The 17,190-nt window shown below is 41.3% G+C and overlaps 1 protein-coding gene across 2 annotated transcripts in view; it reads left to right on the forward strand.

Moving 5' to 3' along the window:
• The window catches only part of EXOC2 (exocyst complex component 2), a 113,336-nt gene that overhangs the window by 85,782 nt on the left and 10,364 nt on the right, over positions 1-17,190 (forward strand). For both annotated transcript variants that reach the window (XM_072152478.1, XM_072152479.1), the window contains exons 23-24: positions 15,282-15,337; positions 15,904-16,026. In XM_072152478.1, coding sequence (XP_072008579.1) covers positions 15,282-15,337; positions 15,904-16,026 — 179 coding nt within the window. The remainder of the gene's footprint in view (positions 1-15,281; positions 15,338-15,903; positions 16,027-17,190) is intronic.

Below are 17,190 nucleotides of genomic sequence, written 5' to 3' on the forward strand. Positions count from 1 at the left end.
ATAAACAGCTATAACAGTTATCAAATGTGTCTGTAATGAAGCATTAGTCTTAATCTTGTTTCTTATAACAACCCAACATTTTTAAAATCCAATTGTCACAGAGACCAAAAAAGTTCTGTATGGGATTACAATAATGAAATATACAGTTCCGACTTACATACAAATTCAACTTAAGAACAAACCTACAGACCCTATCTTGTATGTAACCCGGAGACTGCCTGTACTGTACTATGTGTATAGAGGTATTATTGAGGCATTGTTAACTAGTATTAGGCCAGTTTCACACGAGCGAGTCTCATAAGTAGCACTAGCTGCATGTGCTTTCCGGAATGTCTCTGGCCCGAGCGCTGAGTATCTGGTCCTAAACTCAACATGTTGGGTTAGTTCTGGCTGCTCAATGCTTGGGCCGGTCATTCGGTCCAGAACTCAAAGCAAATTTGACACATTTGCTTGTGTGTTAACTGGCCTTAGAAGGGATGAGATTGCATTTTGGCAAAGTATGTACAGATCTATATGACCTCCAGACTCACTTCTTGTCAAGCAAAGCAGTTCCCTACTTAGTGAAGAAGTGAGTAGGGACCCGAATAAGGGATATTTCTAATTAGGCGGGTATCCCAGCTCTTGAATAGCTGGATCTTGATTTCCAGAGTTGCTTTTTTTTTGATTAGGGGATGCAAGGTTTTCTCTTTGGGTGAGCTTAATGTCACAGGTGCTCCTGCAAGCGTGCCGATTATTGGACTATGTTTCCTGTTAAATACCCGCTTCTTTCCTGTGTCCCCTGCCAGACTTTTGTGCTTCAAGCCCTAAAGAAAGCTGTTCCTTATGCCCTGCACTTGTGTTTAGAATTCCTGTTGTGACCTCGTTTCCGTTCCTGACTCCGCCTTTCTGTTACCAACCCTGACCTTCTGCTCCACTGCTGACCATGATCCTGTGCTGCCTTTCCTGACCCCTTGCCTGTCCCCTACTACTTTTCTGCTCTATGACTCTGTACTTCACCTTGGCCGCCACCGTGAACAAAGTCGCACCTGTGGAGCGACATGGTGGTACCACACCGCAGCAAGTCCAACCTGCTTTGTGGTGGGCTCTGGTCAAAACCGGGTAGCACTTAGACACCGCTCCCAGCTGTCGGCTTACGTCATCGTCCGCGATGGTCCAGTGGGTCCCCTACCCCTGGTTCCTAACACTTAACTGCATACCATAAAAAGGGTAACCCACTAACAACAGTTCCTCACAACAGTACTTCTGTTCTCAGACAGAAGTGTCATCAGCAGGTTGCAACAGAGAAACACAGAGACTGTAAGAGTCACAGAAAAGCATAGAAGTGGATGTCCTTAAGTCACATCCCACATTAATGACTGCTTAATTGTAAACAATGCTCTGAGGAACCAGATGATGAGTGTCATGTCAGACCATTCCAAAGCATTGACATGAGCAAACATTGCACACTATAGCATAGTGGTTATGGGCTCATACAATTTGATCAAAATGTAACTAAGACCTTGAGTTTGTTTTGTAAATGTAGCCTACCAGCAATAGATCATTGAATAGTGTGTGGATGTGCGGTCCGGTTCTTTTCTCTCCCAATGTTGATTGACATCAGCATTTTCTGCAATTTAGACGGCCTGTACCATCGGGTACCATCAGGCTCAGCTAGCATAGTTTTGCATTTGCCAGGAAGCATTTATGCTCAACATGGGACTGGTAGGCCTCTGGGCCGTTGAAGCTGAGCCATTGAGGAGAGCGCAATACAGTTACAGTGAGGGCAGTTGTTAGTCTAGTCAATATGTACCTGCCCTACACTTTGTGAATGGAACAGTGAGAAGACCATGCTACTTGAATAACATTAATTAATCCAGTCATTGTCCATAAAGATGAAATCAGAGATCTGATTTCATCTTTATGGACAACAATGTGTTAGTTTCACACCCCTGGATTTGGGGATCCTCTGCCAATCTTCCTTACAGATCCTCTCCCACAGATTCCGGGCCCGTTTTAGGCAAAGTGGGGCCTTGGGAAAAATTTTAATTGGGGCCACATTCACATTTAGCTGTATGGCTGATTCTTTGAGAGTTTTGTGGTTTGGCTATGTTCGAAGATGATTAGGTACACAAGCCCCGAGACATTCCCCCTAATGAACTATACACACTGAGCACCGTAATGAATTATATATACTGAGTCCTGTAATAATTATACACCCTGGGCACCCTCATTAATTATATACACTGCTCCCCAGCAAAGGCGGAGGATTACAGTCTGAACTTTACCATGGAATATAACGCTGGTCTTGCTCAGGTTGGTGGACAGCCATTTTCAATTCTCAATTGGGTTGAGGTCAGGGCTCTGGCTGGGCTAGTCATGAATGGTCACAGAGTTGTTCTGAAGACACTGCTTTGTTATTTCATCATCTTGTTGGAAGCTGAACATTCAGCCCAGTCTGAGGTCCAGAGCACTCTGGAAGAGATTTTGATATCTTGGTACGTGGCCGCATTCTTCTTTCCTTCAGTTGCAACTTGTTGTCCTCTCTCTGCAGCTGAAAAACACCCCCATAGCATGATGTTGCCACCACCATGTTTCACTGTTGGGATTGTATTTGGCAAGTGCCTGGTTTTCTCCACACATACTGCTTAGAATTAACACCAATAAGTTCAACCTTCATCTCACCAGACCAGAGAATCTTATTTCTCATGAGTCCTTAATGTGTTTTTTATGCAAACTGCATGCAGGTTTTCATATGTCATATTTCATATGAGAGGCTTCCATTGGTACACTCTGCCATAAAGCCCCGAGTGATGGAGGGCTGCAGTGATTGCTGATTTTGTGGAACTCTCTCCCATCTCCCTAGTGCATCTCTGGAGCTCAGCCACAGTGATCTTAGGGTTCTTCTTTTTCTCTCTCATCAAGGCTCTTCTCCCACAATTGCTTAGTTTGGCTGGACAGCCAGGTTGAGGAAGAGTTGTGGTTGTCCCAAACTTCTTCCGTTAAAGGATTATGTAGGCCACTCTGCTCTTAGGAACCTTGATTGCTGCAGAAATTCTTTGGTAACCTTGGCCAGATTTGTGCCTTGCCACAATTCTGTCTCTGAGCTCCATGAGCAGTTCCTTAGACCTCATGATTCTCATGTGCTATGACACGCACTGTGAGCTGTGAGGTCTTATATAGACAGGTGTGTGCCTTTCCTAATCAAGTCTAATCAGTTTAATTAAACAGAGCTGAACTCCAATGAAGCAGTAGAACCATCTCAAAGAGGATCAGAAGGAAATTGACAGCAGTGTGTTAATTATGAGTGTCACAGTAAAGGGTCTGAATACTTATGAGTATGTGGTATTTCAGTTTTTCTTGTTTAATAAATTAGCAAAACTATCTACATTTTGGTTTTCTAATGTCAAGATGGGGTGTAGAGTGTACATTAATTGGCAAAAAAAAATCTTTTTTAATCTTACAAATTGGCTGCAATGAAACAAAGAGTGAAAAATTTAAAGGCATTATAATATATGTGTGTGTGTGTGTGTTGATGCCCTACTTTGCATTTTATGCTGTAACACATTCTATCGATTTACATTAAACAAGGAAATTCTGCATTATGTATAATGCAGTTATTTATACATTTGTATTACCATATGAACTAAAACCCATTATGAGAATTTTCTTTTTAGAAGGTATCATTGTGAGTAATGGAAATGTCTGCTCTCATAAAAGGCTATGTACAGACTTACACAGATACTGGGTTTTACATGTAAAAGTGTTAATGGTTAGAAATCAGCAATGTCTTTAAAAACAAAAAAGTTTAACACATGATATTAGCCAAAGCTCCCTTTCAGAACTGTAACCAGCTGTAAGAAAATTACTACTTCTAAATGTATTCTAGTGAGAAGTACCTGGATAATGATAAACTGCTTAGAATGTCTGGAAGAACAGTAAATGGCCCTAGTGGGTATACACACTGTATATACACAAAAACAGGCATTCAATTAAAGAGAACCTGTCACCAGTTTTTACCCCACTAAACCACTAGCAGACAAATACGACTCTTCTCACCCTATTTTCACTTGAGATTAGTCAGGTTTAGTGTTTGCAGGGTTATTGTCACTACAGAAGTACCTATCTTCTGTTCTGTAGCACATGATTTTTATTTCATCAAAGATATGGCTCTGTGATCTACAGACACCACAGAGATACCGACAGCTAAAGACAGGCTGCAGATAAAAGTCCACTTCCCGCCTTTTGGCCAGAGCCCCGGATCTCCCCGGGTCAGCAGGAAGTTTGTCTCGCTGTCTGGCATTCCTCCACTCTCTCATCCCGATCTGTGTCCTCAGGATCATGATGATGCTTTCTCCTGCAGGACCTGTAGCCTCCGGGTGGATATTACTACCCACAGTATGTGGGGGACATTACTGGGGGGGCTATGTGGGGGACATTACTGGGGGTCTATGTGGGGGACATTACTTGGGGTGGATGGGGAACATTACTGGCGGCTGTGTGGGGGACATTACCAGGGGGCTGTTTGGGCACATTATTAGGGGTCTGTGTGGGGGACATTACCAGGGGTTTGTGTGGAGTACATTACCGGGGGGGGGGGGGGGGAGTGTGGGTGACATTACTGGGGGCTGTGTGAGGACATTACTGGGGGTCTGTGGGGGACATTTCTTTTGCCATGTCCACACGTGGCACTGGGACGGGCCTTGGTTTGATCTCACAAGTGTTTCCAGTGAAACGCATGTGATCGATAACAAGCACCTAGTGTCTTATATTTGTTTAAATGCAAGACAAAAGTGTGAACGCAGCCTTACAGTATTTTGGCAGCGTGTTAGGGACAGCAGCAGGATAACACGTTCAGGGTGCATCAGCTGCATCACAATTAGTTTTGAGATGGTTTTAGGTGCAGTTTTGTTAATTTAACAGCTGAAAGACATGAAGTAACCGAGTGAATTTGATTTTGAAGAGAAACCTGTTCCACAAATGTCGTTCACCTGTTCAAATATCAAAACTGCACCTAAAACCCCCTCAAAACTGATTGTGATTCATTTGTAACTGCAACGTGTGAATGCACCTTCAGAGAACCAAGATTTCGGGACAATGAAGAACATAAGATGTCTGTGCAGTGAACTCCACAGGAAAGAAACGTGGCTGAAGAGGAGGCATGGTGATGCCGGGCCTAATGGTAAAGTGGACACGTCACCTGCAGTCACTGGATGTAACAAGTAGGGATTTCTCCTGTGTGTCTGTAGCTATATATACCCTCAGTAAAGTGGTTATTGGCACAACCAAATGTGGGGGGTTATATACAGGAGTGGGCATTACTGAAAGTGCGATACAGATGCATTGGGGTCCATGCCCTGGATCTTTTACCACCCTAGCAACGCCCAATTAAATATATCCATTATCTGTGTGGTACAATAGAAGTAGTCATTCCCATGGTATTTTCACCTCATATTAGAAATGCCGCTGACCTCCAGGCACTTATTTTTATAAAGTGTGACTGTTCTGTACCACAAAAGTTGCACTTCTCTAGAGTAAAGTAAATTTAGGCTTATAAGAGTATTCTGGTTAGCTAAAGTGAACCTCAAGTTCCTGTGCATGTAGTGTATGACATTGTTCTTCTGAACACTCTCCAGGCCAAAGGATCCAGAAACCATTGTTTTCTTTACTGATTGAACCATATCTATGTGCTCTTGCTAAACTTTTACAGTTTATGCATAAAATCTATATAAAAAGTAATTTAGTAAAAACATAGCATTTTTATACTGTGTACTGTGCTGAGTGTTTAGATTCAGGAAACATGTATTGGGTTCTGCAACAAATCTGCAGCAGCTCTGCAGACATTTCCTCATGTGTTACATGCATATTCTCTGCATGGCAAAGGTTCCAAATCACAAATCATTGATAAAAAACCTACCATATCCAAAGTTCTCCAAGTACAGTAAAAAAAAAACACAATCATTTATGACCTCTGATGTGGCCTTATAGTCTGGTCTAGATTTAGGTTGGTGGCGACCCCTGGGCATAGTGGCTGTAGTATTCTCTCTTTATATACAGAGGGTGTCTGCAATATTGTTTGGCCACTAACAGCCTTGGTCAGTGCCTGGGATTCTCTACTGTACATACAGTGAACATGGCCTTTTGCTTCCGGTTCCATGCAGTGTATAGCTTTCAATGCAAAACTGGCTTTACATAGTGTATCCCTGATAATTTGTTATTGGGAAGCAATGCTGAGGATAGGTTAAAAGTTTCAAAAATCAGTAAGAGGCCAGGAAACTCCTTTAAGTTATTAGAAGCCATAATTGCATCCCCTTTCCCCTTGCAAACAACTCATGAACAATTATGTCCGAATAACGTTGCATTGAGTTATTGGAAGATTAATAGGGCTAGATGAAAAACAGACTGGTAGCCCGCAGATTTCCGGTTGGGTAGTCGGAACGGTTTCAGATTTCTACTCGCTACACAAGCATGTAAACAGTTCACAAGTTCTTCAGTTTCGGAAATACTGTTATCCATGTCCAATGGCCAAGGATCATCTTCCATCTCACCACAAAGACCAATATGGTATGCACAATACACATGAATATGTTCATAGTCTCTTGGTCCCTGATGTCTGTAGTAAGGGTTGAGCATGTGTAATCGTGCAGTATGAAGTGCGTTAGAAGAAAGAAAATCAGGGCTTCATTTTTAGTCCCTTAGTAAAATTTATCTACAGACTTATCTGCATCAAATGCTTCTCCAGTGTACCATACGCTTAGCTGTTCACTTCTGTTTCTTAAAATCGGTAGCTTTTACAATAAATGGAGTCAGTGGGAAAAGGTGCACATGATGATAATGTTTTGGAAAAAAAAGTGACTTTACCTATGTGCTCTGCACGTCAAAAAGTACCGACTTTATTTATATCGCTTTTTTGTTTCTAATTTTAGCACACACACCAATAGGCAATTTGTAAAACTACTGCTAAAAAACAGGAAGTGTGGTTAAATATGTGGGCACGTTCCAAAACTGTTTCCAAAATTGAGCATTAAATATGAATGAAACGTGAATGAAACTTTTTGTCATTTTTAAGTTTGTGCTTTTTAAACATCCAAGGGAAACTGTCACTTCTAAACCCCACAATAAGTACCTTTATTGCCGACTGTAATTGTTGTGTTATAATGTGATTGTGGTTGCAATGCGTTGGTGCTTTGGCCCAAAAAATATTTTTATTGCCCATATCACTAGAATTGAGCATGTGCGCCACTATCGTCCCTGGCCACTTTCAGTGGTTCACCACGCATGTGCAAGTATTGTATGTACTTCTGGCTGCAAGTGATAGGCAGCCGGCAATCATGCACACACAGTGCTCCTAGCATTCCGGCACTGTGAAGCTTGCCCCCGGCCAATCCCAACAGTGCACCGTGCATGTGCACCGCTTATGGCTAGTACAGCCAGGTTCTCTGCCTTGAATTTTGTTAGCATTCCATGAATGCAGGAATGCACAAGATCGGCAATAGTGCGCCATGGTTCTGATTTACATATTAAATAATTAGCCAAAAGACCAACAGTTTTTGTCACATTTTTTGTTGCAATATGGGCTACACCCTTTTAACTGATGACACACCCCTTTATCAAGGCCACTTACCTTGAGGTGCATCATTGGCAAAAGTGTCTAAATATTGCCTGAAACCTTTGATAAATGTGGAGTGAGATTTTGGTGCAAATTAAGACAGAATTCTGCTGTAAACAGATTGATAAATGTGTTTATCAATGTGTTTGCATTATGTTTTGAAACTTGTTGCAAATGGATGGAGTAAAATGCTTTTTGAAAAAATAAATGTGTATGCCTATAGGCTTGTGTTGTAGGAACAGGAATTTTACCTTGTAAATCAGTATTATATTAAAAGCCAAAACACGTGTCACTACTTATTAAAAGCAATGTGCGTTTTTATGTATTGCTAGTTACACAGGACAAACACATATTGGGGCTTATTTACTAAGGTTCCGCGGACGCACATTCCGACGCTTTCGGCTTTTGCACGGCTGTGACAGGTATTTAACAGGGGATTGTCACACGCGATTGGATTGTGGCGCTGCTGTGCTGGCTTTCATGCGACAGAAATCGGGGTGGCGATCCGACCAATTCTGACTGAGCGCGGTATTTAGCTTTCAAATTGTGTCGCAAGACAAAGCACTTACATGCACCAGGAAGAAGAAGGTGAACTCTGTCGGACCTGAGCAGACCTGTGAATCGCGGCAGAGTGCATTATTTTGGGAACTCTTACGGACAGATAAGTAAATGTGTCCCATCATATTACAATGTCCCCCCCCTTTTGTATCATGTGCTGTCTTTCTAAAGCTTTTAAAAAATTTTGAAAACTTCGTAAAGCCTAATATAGCTGCTTACAGTGTGTATCATTCAGTTTTTTCTGTGCTAAGGTCATCTGTGCTCTGCATAGCGAAAGCTGCTGTTACTGTAAAAAAAAAAACCTTCTACAAGTGGCGGGTGCATACTTAGACCACTAATCACTTCTGTTACTAATAACCACTTTGTGTCTGGGCTTTCACCATACACGAATAAAGAAATATTTAACAATTTACTGAAAGTAGACTATGCTCTAATGTCCCGTAACTTATGAAATCATCGAGTCTTGCATTGACATTTACTGTGGCAAACGAAGAATCAATGTTTTGCAGTGAATGCGACTTCCTAGCCACAACTGCTGTTTCCTTTTGTATTATGGGAGGAAAGAGTCACATTGTATTTTTTGATCTGTTCTTATTTTTTGCCAATTTACATCTTCCTTTTCTGCTTGTTGGATTGGCAATTTCTTTCTGTTTACTGGAACAGAGAAATGGAGCAAGCAGTAAACTTGTTATTCATATAATTTCAGGGGGAAATCCCAGCCCTGACACAGACAAGTAGGCGAAGTACAGATACTGGGATGTGTGGGTGGGGACACTTCACTCAGACGTGACATCATGACAAACAGGTATCAGCGCTGACCACCTGGTGAATACATTGCTGGTAAAGGTTAGGGAATTCTAACTGTTAATGAGACCACAGAGAATTCTCCACAACAGCTATATGCTTTATGTATTATTAAATATCATTACAGGCGGTCCCCTAATTAAGAACACCCGACTTACAGATGACTCCTAGTTACAAACTGACCTCTGGATGTTTGTAATTTTCTCTACTTTAGCCTTGTTCAACAATAAACAGCTGTAACAGATATCAAAGGTGTCTATAATTAAACATATTTGTTAATCCTGGTTCTTATAACAATCCAACATTTTTAAATCCAATTGTCACAAAAGAGACCAAAAAAGAATGTGGCTGTGGTTACAATTATAAAATATACAGTTCCGACTTACATACAAATTCAACTTAAGAACAAACCTAAAGAACCTACCTTGAAGTAACCCGGGGGCTGCCTGTATATATGTGAACACTTGTAAATGCGGGAGATGATTAGATTTATGTTTTGTGTGCTTTTTTGCTGGATTTTACACTACAAGTTTTGACATATTCTCCATGTCACAACTTTTGTGGAGAATAGAGTATGTCCCCCTCATCTTCCCCCGACCTTGTGTCCCCCACAGGTTCCTATCACATTGTTGTCCCCTCCTCCCCCTCACAATATTGTGCGACATTTTGATTACTTTTTATTACATTTTTAATGTGATGTAAAATGGTCTAAAATATTTTGCTAGATCTGGCATTTTGAGATGCGGCGATGCCTAACATGTTCTCGATTTTTACTGTTTATTAAGTTTTATATCAGTTCTAAGCTAAGGGGGGTGATTTGAACTTTTCAGCTTTTAAAATGTAATATGTTTTTAACTTTTATTTTTACTGTTTCTTAGGCCCCCTTTTTTTGTCCCCATTTATAATGCCCCTTCATAATGCCTCCTCTTTTTTGTTCCAATTATTAATTAATGCCCCCTTTCTATTGCGCCCATACATAGTGCCTTCTCTTTTGCCCCATTCTCAATTAATGCCCCCTTCCTTTGCCCCATTCATAATGCTCTCTCTATATTGCCCCATTCATAATGCTCTCTCTATTTTGCCCCATTCATATACCCCCTCTATATTGCCCAATTCATAATGCCCCGATTCATTATTCTCCCTCTATATTGCCCCATTCACAATGCCCCTGTTCATAAGCCCCCTCTATATTGGCCCATTCATAATGCTCCCTCTGTATTGCCACATTCATAATGCCACATCTATATTGCCCCATACATAATGCCATCTCTATATTGCCCCATTCATAATGCTCCCTCTATATTGCCCCCATTAATAATGCTTCCTCTATATTGCCCCTATTCATAAGGCCCGCTCTATATTGCCCCCATTCATAATCCCCACTCTTTTTTTTAGTTTTACGTCCCTTCATAGTGCCCCTCTCTATTTTGCCTCCATTCATATTGCCAGTGCATGATATAGTTAAAAATAAACTGTACTTGCCTCTTCCCTGATGATCTCTCTCGGCAGGCAGCGGCCATCTTGACTGCTCTTCTCCTCCTGCCCTAAGGCGCCCCTCGCCAGCGATGTGGTGACATCATAGCGTTGCCAGCGCCAGGAGCAGATACACACAGCGAGGAGCCCTGTGCAAGCACACAGGGGACGGAGCCCCCTGGCAGCACTTGTCATGCAGGGCACGGACATAGAGCACAGTAGTGCTATCCATGTGCGCTGCATGAAGGGCCCGCGGATGTCTCCGGAGTAACTGCCGTGGGCCCACCACTTCTTATATGTGCGATCAAACCCCCTGCGACTGTGTTCGTTACGTCCTTGGTCACATGCTTGTTACATCACTCACGATCCTTTCACTACTCTACTTCAGCTCCTCCCAACAAGTCTTCCCTCGTCCTATATGGATTCCACGGTTACAAGAAGCATGGCAAATGTAGCGCAACCAGAGAGGCAAGGTAAAGCCTCTGCTAGCAGCTAAACACCTGCAGATTAGAGAATTGCTTATTTTTGCTTAGTGCAGAGTGCAAAATTTTCAGTTGTACTTTAAGGTCAGGAGACGGGCTCGGCCACTCAATTAACTTTAAAGGGGTTATCCGGGTTTTAAAAATAACTGAGGCCCGGGCTGGGGAGGGCTATTTAAAAATAATAAACATGTACTTACCTCGTCCGGTGCCGCCGATGTCCCACGCCGCAGCCGGTTTCATTACAAGGGCGCACAGGGAGCTTCCGGTCGGCCCGAAGCTCCCATCCGACACCATCTCTCAGCGCTTGCAACGCTGAGAGATATGGACGGATGGGAGGAGCCGGCCACATCGCGGACCGGAAGCTCCTTGTGCACGGCTTCCGTGCCCCCGGAAAACAAACAGGGGCACGGATTGAAGGGACCGTGGCGCGGGACATCGGCGGCGCCGGAGGAGGTAAGTACATGTTTATTATGTTTAAATAGCCCTCCCCAGCCCGGCCATAAGAAATTTTTAAAACCCGGATAACCCCTTTAATGAGCTTCTTTTTGAGCCACTCCTTTGTTGCATTGGCGGTATGTTGTGGATCATTGTATTGCTGGGAGACCCATACATGACCCATTTTTAATGTCCTGGTGTCACTCAATATTTTAGGGCACATGGCTCCATCCATTCTTCCATTGATGCATTGAAGTAGTCATGTGCTCTTAGCAGTAACACCTCCATAACATAATGATCCATAATGATGTGTAGTTTGCCTCACAGATGTGCAACGCGCTCCCGATTATTGAATACTGGCACATGGTCTTCATTAATCTGGTGCACCCTGCACTGCTTGGAAGTGTGCACCAACTTTTCTTTTGGTGCACCTTCAGCCACTTTTCACCTTCCTCACATGCCCCATTTTTTCAAATCTGCCCTGTGTTACTCTAAGTGGTTATAACTTCGGAACGCTTTAACATATCCAAGTGCTTTTGAAATTGTTTTCTTGCGACACATTGTACTTCATGTTAGTTGAAAAATTTTGGTGGTATGTTTTGCATTTATTTATGAGAAAATCCGATATTTGGTGAAAATTTGAAAAATTCTCAACTTTTTACACACTTGGTCATAACAAAAAACCTAATAACTAACATTCACCAAATGTCTTCTTTATGTGGACATGGTTTTTTTTATACATACTCATTTTTGTAGGATGTTATGAGGCTTTGAAGATTAGGTGCGATTTTTCACATTTTCATAAAAAACGCAAAATCCTGCTATTGAGGGACCTACTCAGGTTTCAAGTAACTTTGAGAGGCCTAATTAAAAGTAAAACCACATAAATCACCCCATTATAGAAACTACACCCCTCAACGTACGTAAAACAACTTTTTTTTTTTTATGAAGTTTGTTAACCCTTTAATAGTTTTACAGGGGTTAAAACAAAATCAGATGCCATTTTGAAATGAAAATTTTTTTGACGAAATTAATGTGTTTTTCATAAACATTGAGCAGCTGCGCATGCTCAGTGTGTTATAGCCTGGTCCTGCTAGAAGTCAGTACCCAGCTCCGGAAGAGGATCACGCAGCCCCGGGGCACTGGCAGACCTCGGGGCTGCGATCGGAGCAGCGGAACACACTCCCTCCCCCCCCCCAAGTAAGTGTCCTTTACACACCGCGGCATGTAAAGGGTTAACACCGGCGATCGGAGGTTCAGTGTAAGAGGTGGGTGTCGGCTATAATATACAGCCAACACCTGCAGCTTCTGGCGCCGGCTCCGTTTCCTTGTGCTTTGTTTTTCTGTATTTACTTCTCAGAATCTCCCATCTACATGTCCTTATACAGGCAGTCCCCGGGTTACGTAGAAGATAGGGTCTGTAGGTTTGTTCTTTAGTTGCGTTTGTATGTAAGTCGGAACTGTATATTTTATCATTGTAACCCCAGACAGAATTTTTTTTGTCTCTGTGACAATTGGATGTTAAAAATGTTGGATTGTCATAAGAATCAGGATTAACAATAAAGCTTCATTACAGACACCTGTGATAACTGTTACAGCTGATTATTGTAGCCTAGGACTAAAGTACAATAAATTACCAATATCCAGAGGTCCGTTTGTAACTAGGGGTCGTATGTAAGTCAGGTGTTCTTAACTAGGGGACCGCCTGTACTATAAATGTTTCTCTGAATGAGCAGTGTCATTATATAATTATTCATGGCATAAACACATTTAGTGAAAATAAGTATTTTGGACTAAATGTATTAATTAAACTAATGGAAAATTGTGCAAATTTATGCTATATCAACTAGTTGATTTTTTGTTCTTTGCACCTGTCTTAGAGGTCTGAATTTTTACTTATTTAAACTTTAATGTGGACTTCTGAAATGTGAAATGTTGCTTCTGTGAAATGCATCTGTTTAACCAAATTTTCCACATTCACATTTTTTTTCTGTTAGCATTTTACTAGAAAAATATATTCTGACGCTACTCAGAAGCTGTCGGCAAGCTCTTAAATTTGTGACTTGTTAAAGACGGTTCAATTATTAGGTAAAAGGGTGTTTCCAGTCAAACAAAATAAAATTTTAAGTGGCTCTGACTGCTGTATACAGTATAATTTAAAAAGCCATCCTTACCACATTGATTCTGTGCTGCTCCATTCCTGGCACTGTGCATCCCCCGTTGTTCTGGTCCAGGTCCAGTGCTATTGCCCCCACTAACCCATACATACATGGGTTATACATTGAAGATCTAACAGGACCTTTGATGATGTCATCATGGTCACATGATCTATTGCTGCAATCAGAAAAAAAGCTATTTCCTACATCTGATAAGGGGGGAAGGTGCGGATTTGCACCAAATTTTGCAACTTTTAAAACAGTTTCAAATTTTTTTCAACTGGAATCGGGGGGATGACTCTGGGAACACTGCAGAAAACTTGACCATGACCATTTTTGAAGAGAGATTGTTTTAGGTGCAAAAAAGGTGCTAAAATTCATTTACAACAAAAAGTCATAAATAAGAAGAAAAAGCCAAGGCAAAAATTAGGTGCATGTGCTGGTGCGGTGTTTTGCAGCTGGGACACAGAAAAAAGGATGGATGAAGGCAGGAGGAAGTGTGGTAAACCAGATAACTTACTTTACTGAAGAACTTCTTCCATAAAATGGAGGCACAATGCTTGGTTACAAGCTGGGAAATGACCGGCTGAGAACTGGTGTTGATGGTATTGAACCATCCATAGTTCCCAGCTCCAGGGGCTGAACCCAATAACTACTCACAAAAATAAACTTGGGGACTTCTCAGGCAGTGCCCTCATGCCAAAACCTTGTCTCTCTGTACCATGTGTTATCAATTTTGTGATTCTCCTGTACAACATCACATGGACAGCTACAGTCGGTGCCATTTCTGCCTCCCGGGAGGACAGTGAAGCTACCTTTTCAGGAATGTCGGAGTGTTTTCTACCACATCATTACCTGTGGGACAGGAGTCTTATTGGCAGTGGTACTCATTTATTCTCCCCTTGGAAAGTCCATTTGGTACAGCCCATTCAATCAATTCAATCTAAGTAATTTTGGCTGGATAATATGTATTTGGCTGTAGAGACATAAGGAATGATATAACAATATACTTCATAAACATTTAACAAGGATAAACTGGACACTAGCCACAAAGAATGTTTCTTATTCTGGAGGACCTCTCATCTCTCTACATTACAAGATATATTGTGTTTCTTTAAATGGGACATGTTTGCCACATTCTCTCCATTGCAGTGGCACTGCTAGAATATTACCTGTTCGGTTTCCTCAGAGCTGGTCAGTGGTGACCTCTGTAATTGAACACCTTATGATCAATGTACTTTGGAAACTATAAGGTGAGATTTATCAGAAGTATCTAAGAGCACAACTATTCTTGTTGCCCATGGCAGCCAATCAAAGCTCAGGTTTCATTTTTCCACACCTGTTTATAAAATTACAGCTGAGCTCTGATTGGTTTCCATGAGCAACTAGAACAGTTTTACCTCAGACACCTCTGATAAATCTCTCCCTATGCTTCTAACAAGATAACCTAAAAAGAAGTGACTGTGCTAATAATGCAGTTTGTAATGCACTAGTCACTATAATACATAACAACACACATCAGCGTCATCTATAGCAACCATCTAGCTTACTCTAGATTTACTTTAATTTCATAAGTAGTAAAAAATGTTAAGAGACCAACCATGCAGATTCAAGAGCTGACTACTCTATACTGCTATGACTTTACTATCAGTATTCTATATTATAAATGGTCACACTGAACCACCATAAGCATGCATGCTCAGCCTGTGTACTTTGTTAATGAAAAATAATGAAAAATTTATTTTGTGCAAGCCATACATGTATTTTTCTTTTTTTATATATGCTTAGGTGTCCGAAATTACTTAAAGGAAGCACTAGTGAGCATGATTGCTGTACACGCAGAGGTAAGCTTGTAATGCTCATGTCCGTCCATCATTCAACTCAATACTAAAGAATAAACTGTAGCCGTCCTGTATGATAATGGATTTGTATTACACTATTTCCGTTGCATCAGGTCTCTATTCATCTATATCAGTTTTTGCTTTATTCCTCCTATGAACTTCTTGTGTGCAAATACAAGTAATATGAGTTGATTTAACCCCTTCAGGACTTCTATTTTGGCCTCTAGGACACAGTCCCATTTTTCAAATATGTCCTGTGTCACTATAGGAGGTTATAGCTTTGGAACACTTTAACATATCCGAGGGAATTTTGTTTCCTAGCGACAAATTGTACTTCAAATTAGTTTAAAAATTTCTATAAATTCTCCATTTTCAAAGGTCTACATTCTCTATATTTGAAGCAGATAGTCATAGCACCCAAATTAATTCATGATTTACAATTCCCAAATGTCTGCTTTATGTTGCCATGTTTTTTTTTAAGAATCCAATTATTTTACTAGAATGATATGAGGCTCAGAATTTGGGTTACATTTTTCACGTTTTCGTTTGACTTCTCATTAATATTTCAGGTCTTTTCCATTTCTAAACAACTGGTCCCACAAGTAATGTCAAGGGTTGTGGAAGCCGTAGGAGAAGAGCTTTGTCGTCTCATGCAGTGTGTGTCATCCTTCAGTAGGCACGGTGCTTTACAAGTACGTCAATTCCATTATACTCTTTTTTTCTGAGATAATAACTTCATAAAGAGCAATCGCTGGCTTCTGAGAAAAACTGTAAAACAAAACTCAAACATGTTCACTGCTATTGCAAGCAATACAAAAGATAATACAATAACTTTAATAACATTAAGGCAAATTTTTATTACTGTGTAGCAGGTTTCTATGCCTTAGCCCTCATTTACATGATCGTTTGGGGGCAGATATACGCACCCCGTAGACCAATCAATGGGCGCACGGCGCCGTATGGAGCACAACGGTGCTGCACATGTACAGCACCATACCGTTCCATAGCCGGGAACATGTACAGCACCATACCGTTCCATAGCCGGGAACATGTACAGCACCATACCGTTCCATAGCCGGGAACATGTACAGCACCATACCGTTCCATAGCCGGGAACATGTACAGCACCATACCGTTCCATAGCCGGGGAAAAGATAGGACATGCCCTGTTTTTCCCCAGAATACCGTTCCGTGCCCCATGTTTCTCTATGGAGGGGTGGGAGTGAGTGGCGCTCATCCCCTCCTCCTCTCCCAGGTGCCGAGGTGTGCTACAGTACGGCGGGCACACGTTAGTGTGAATTTAGCCTTAGACATAGCCTGGTGAAAAATGGTACAGTATATGCAGTTATTTAACTAAAAATTTCCATGTGCTTCAATAGGATTTCCCCAATGTCATCTTCTCATCTGTTCTTTTACTTTCTGCTTCATTGACCTTCGTTTCTATTTAAGTGTAAATAATTACTAAAGCAGCTATACTACCTGGGTGGCAAAACTGCTAAATCTAAAGGTGAATATTATTACTTCTATTTTGGCTGGACCATTATAAAAGCTCTTATACCTCCTGTGTCATCCCATCATCCTCATAGACTGTAAGTTCTTGCAAGCAGGGCCCTCACTGCTATTATTCCATATGACTGTTTGTAGTCCATAATGTAGTATTATATTTGTATATGTTCCTTATGATTTGTATAGCGCTACAGAATATGATGGTGCTATATAATTAAAGATTGTTATTATAGTCAAGCTCATGTCATATAGATTTTATATAGATATATATATATGGCCTTTTAGCATATAAGGGAGAATATGGAGAGGGGTGGGTAACTGCAATGTCTCTCCAATAGGCAGATTTCGTA

Source organism: Engystomops pustulosus, chromosome 5 (genome assembly GCF_040894005.1).
Source record: "Engystomops pustulosus chromosome 5, aEngPut4.maternal, whole genome shotgun sequence".
NCBI classification, from domain to species: Eukaryota; Metazoa; Chordata; class Amphibia; order Anura; family Leptodactylidae; genus Engystomops; species Engystomops pustulosus.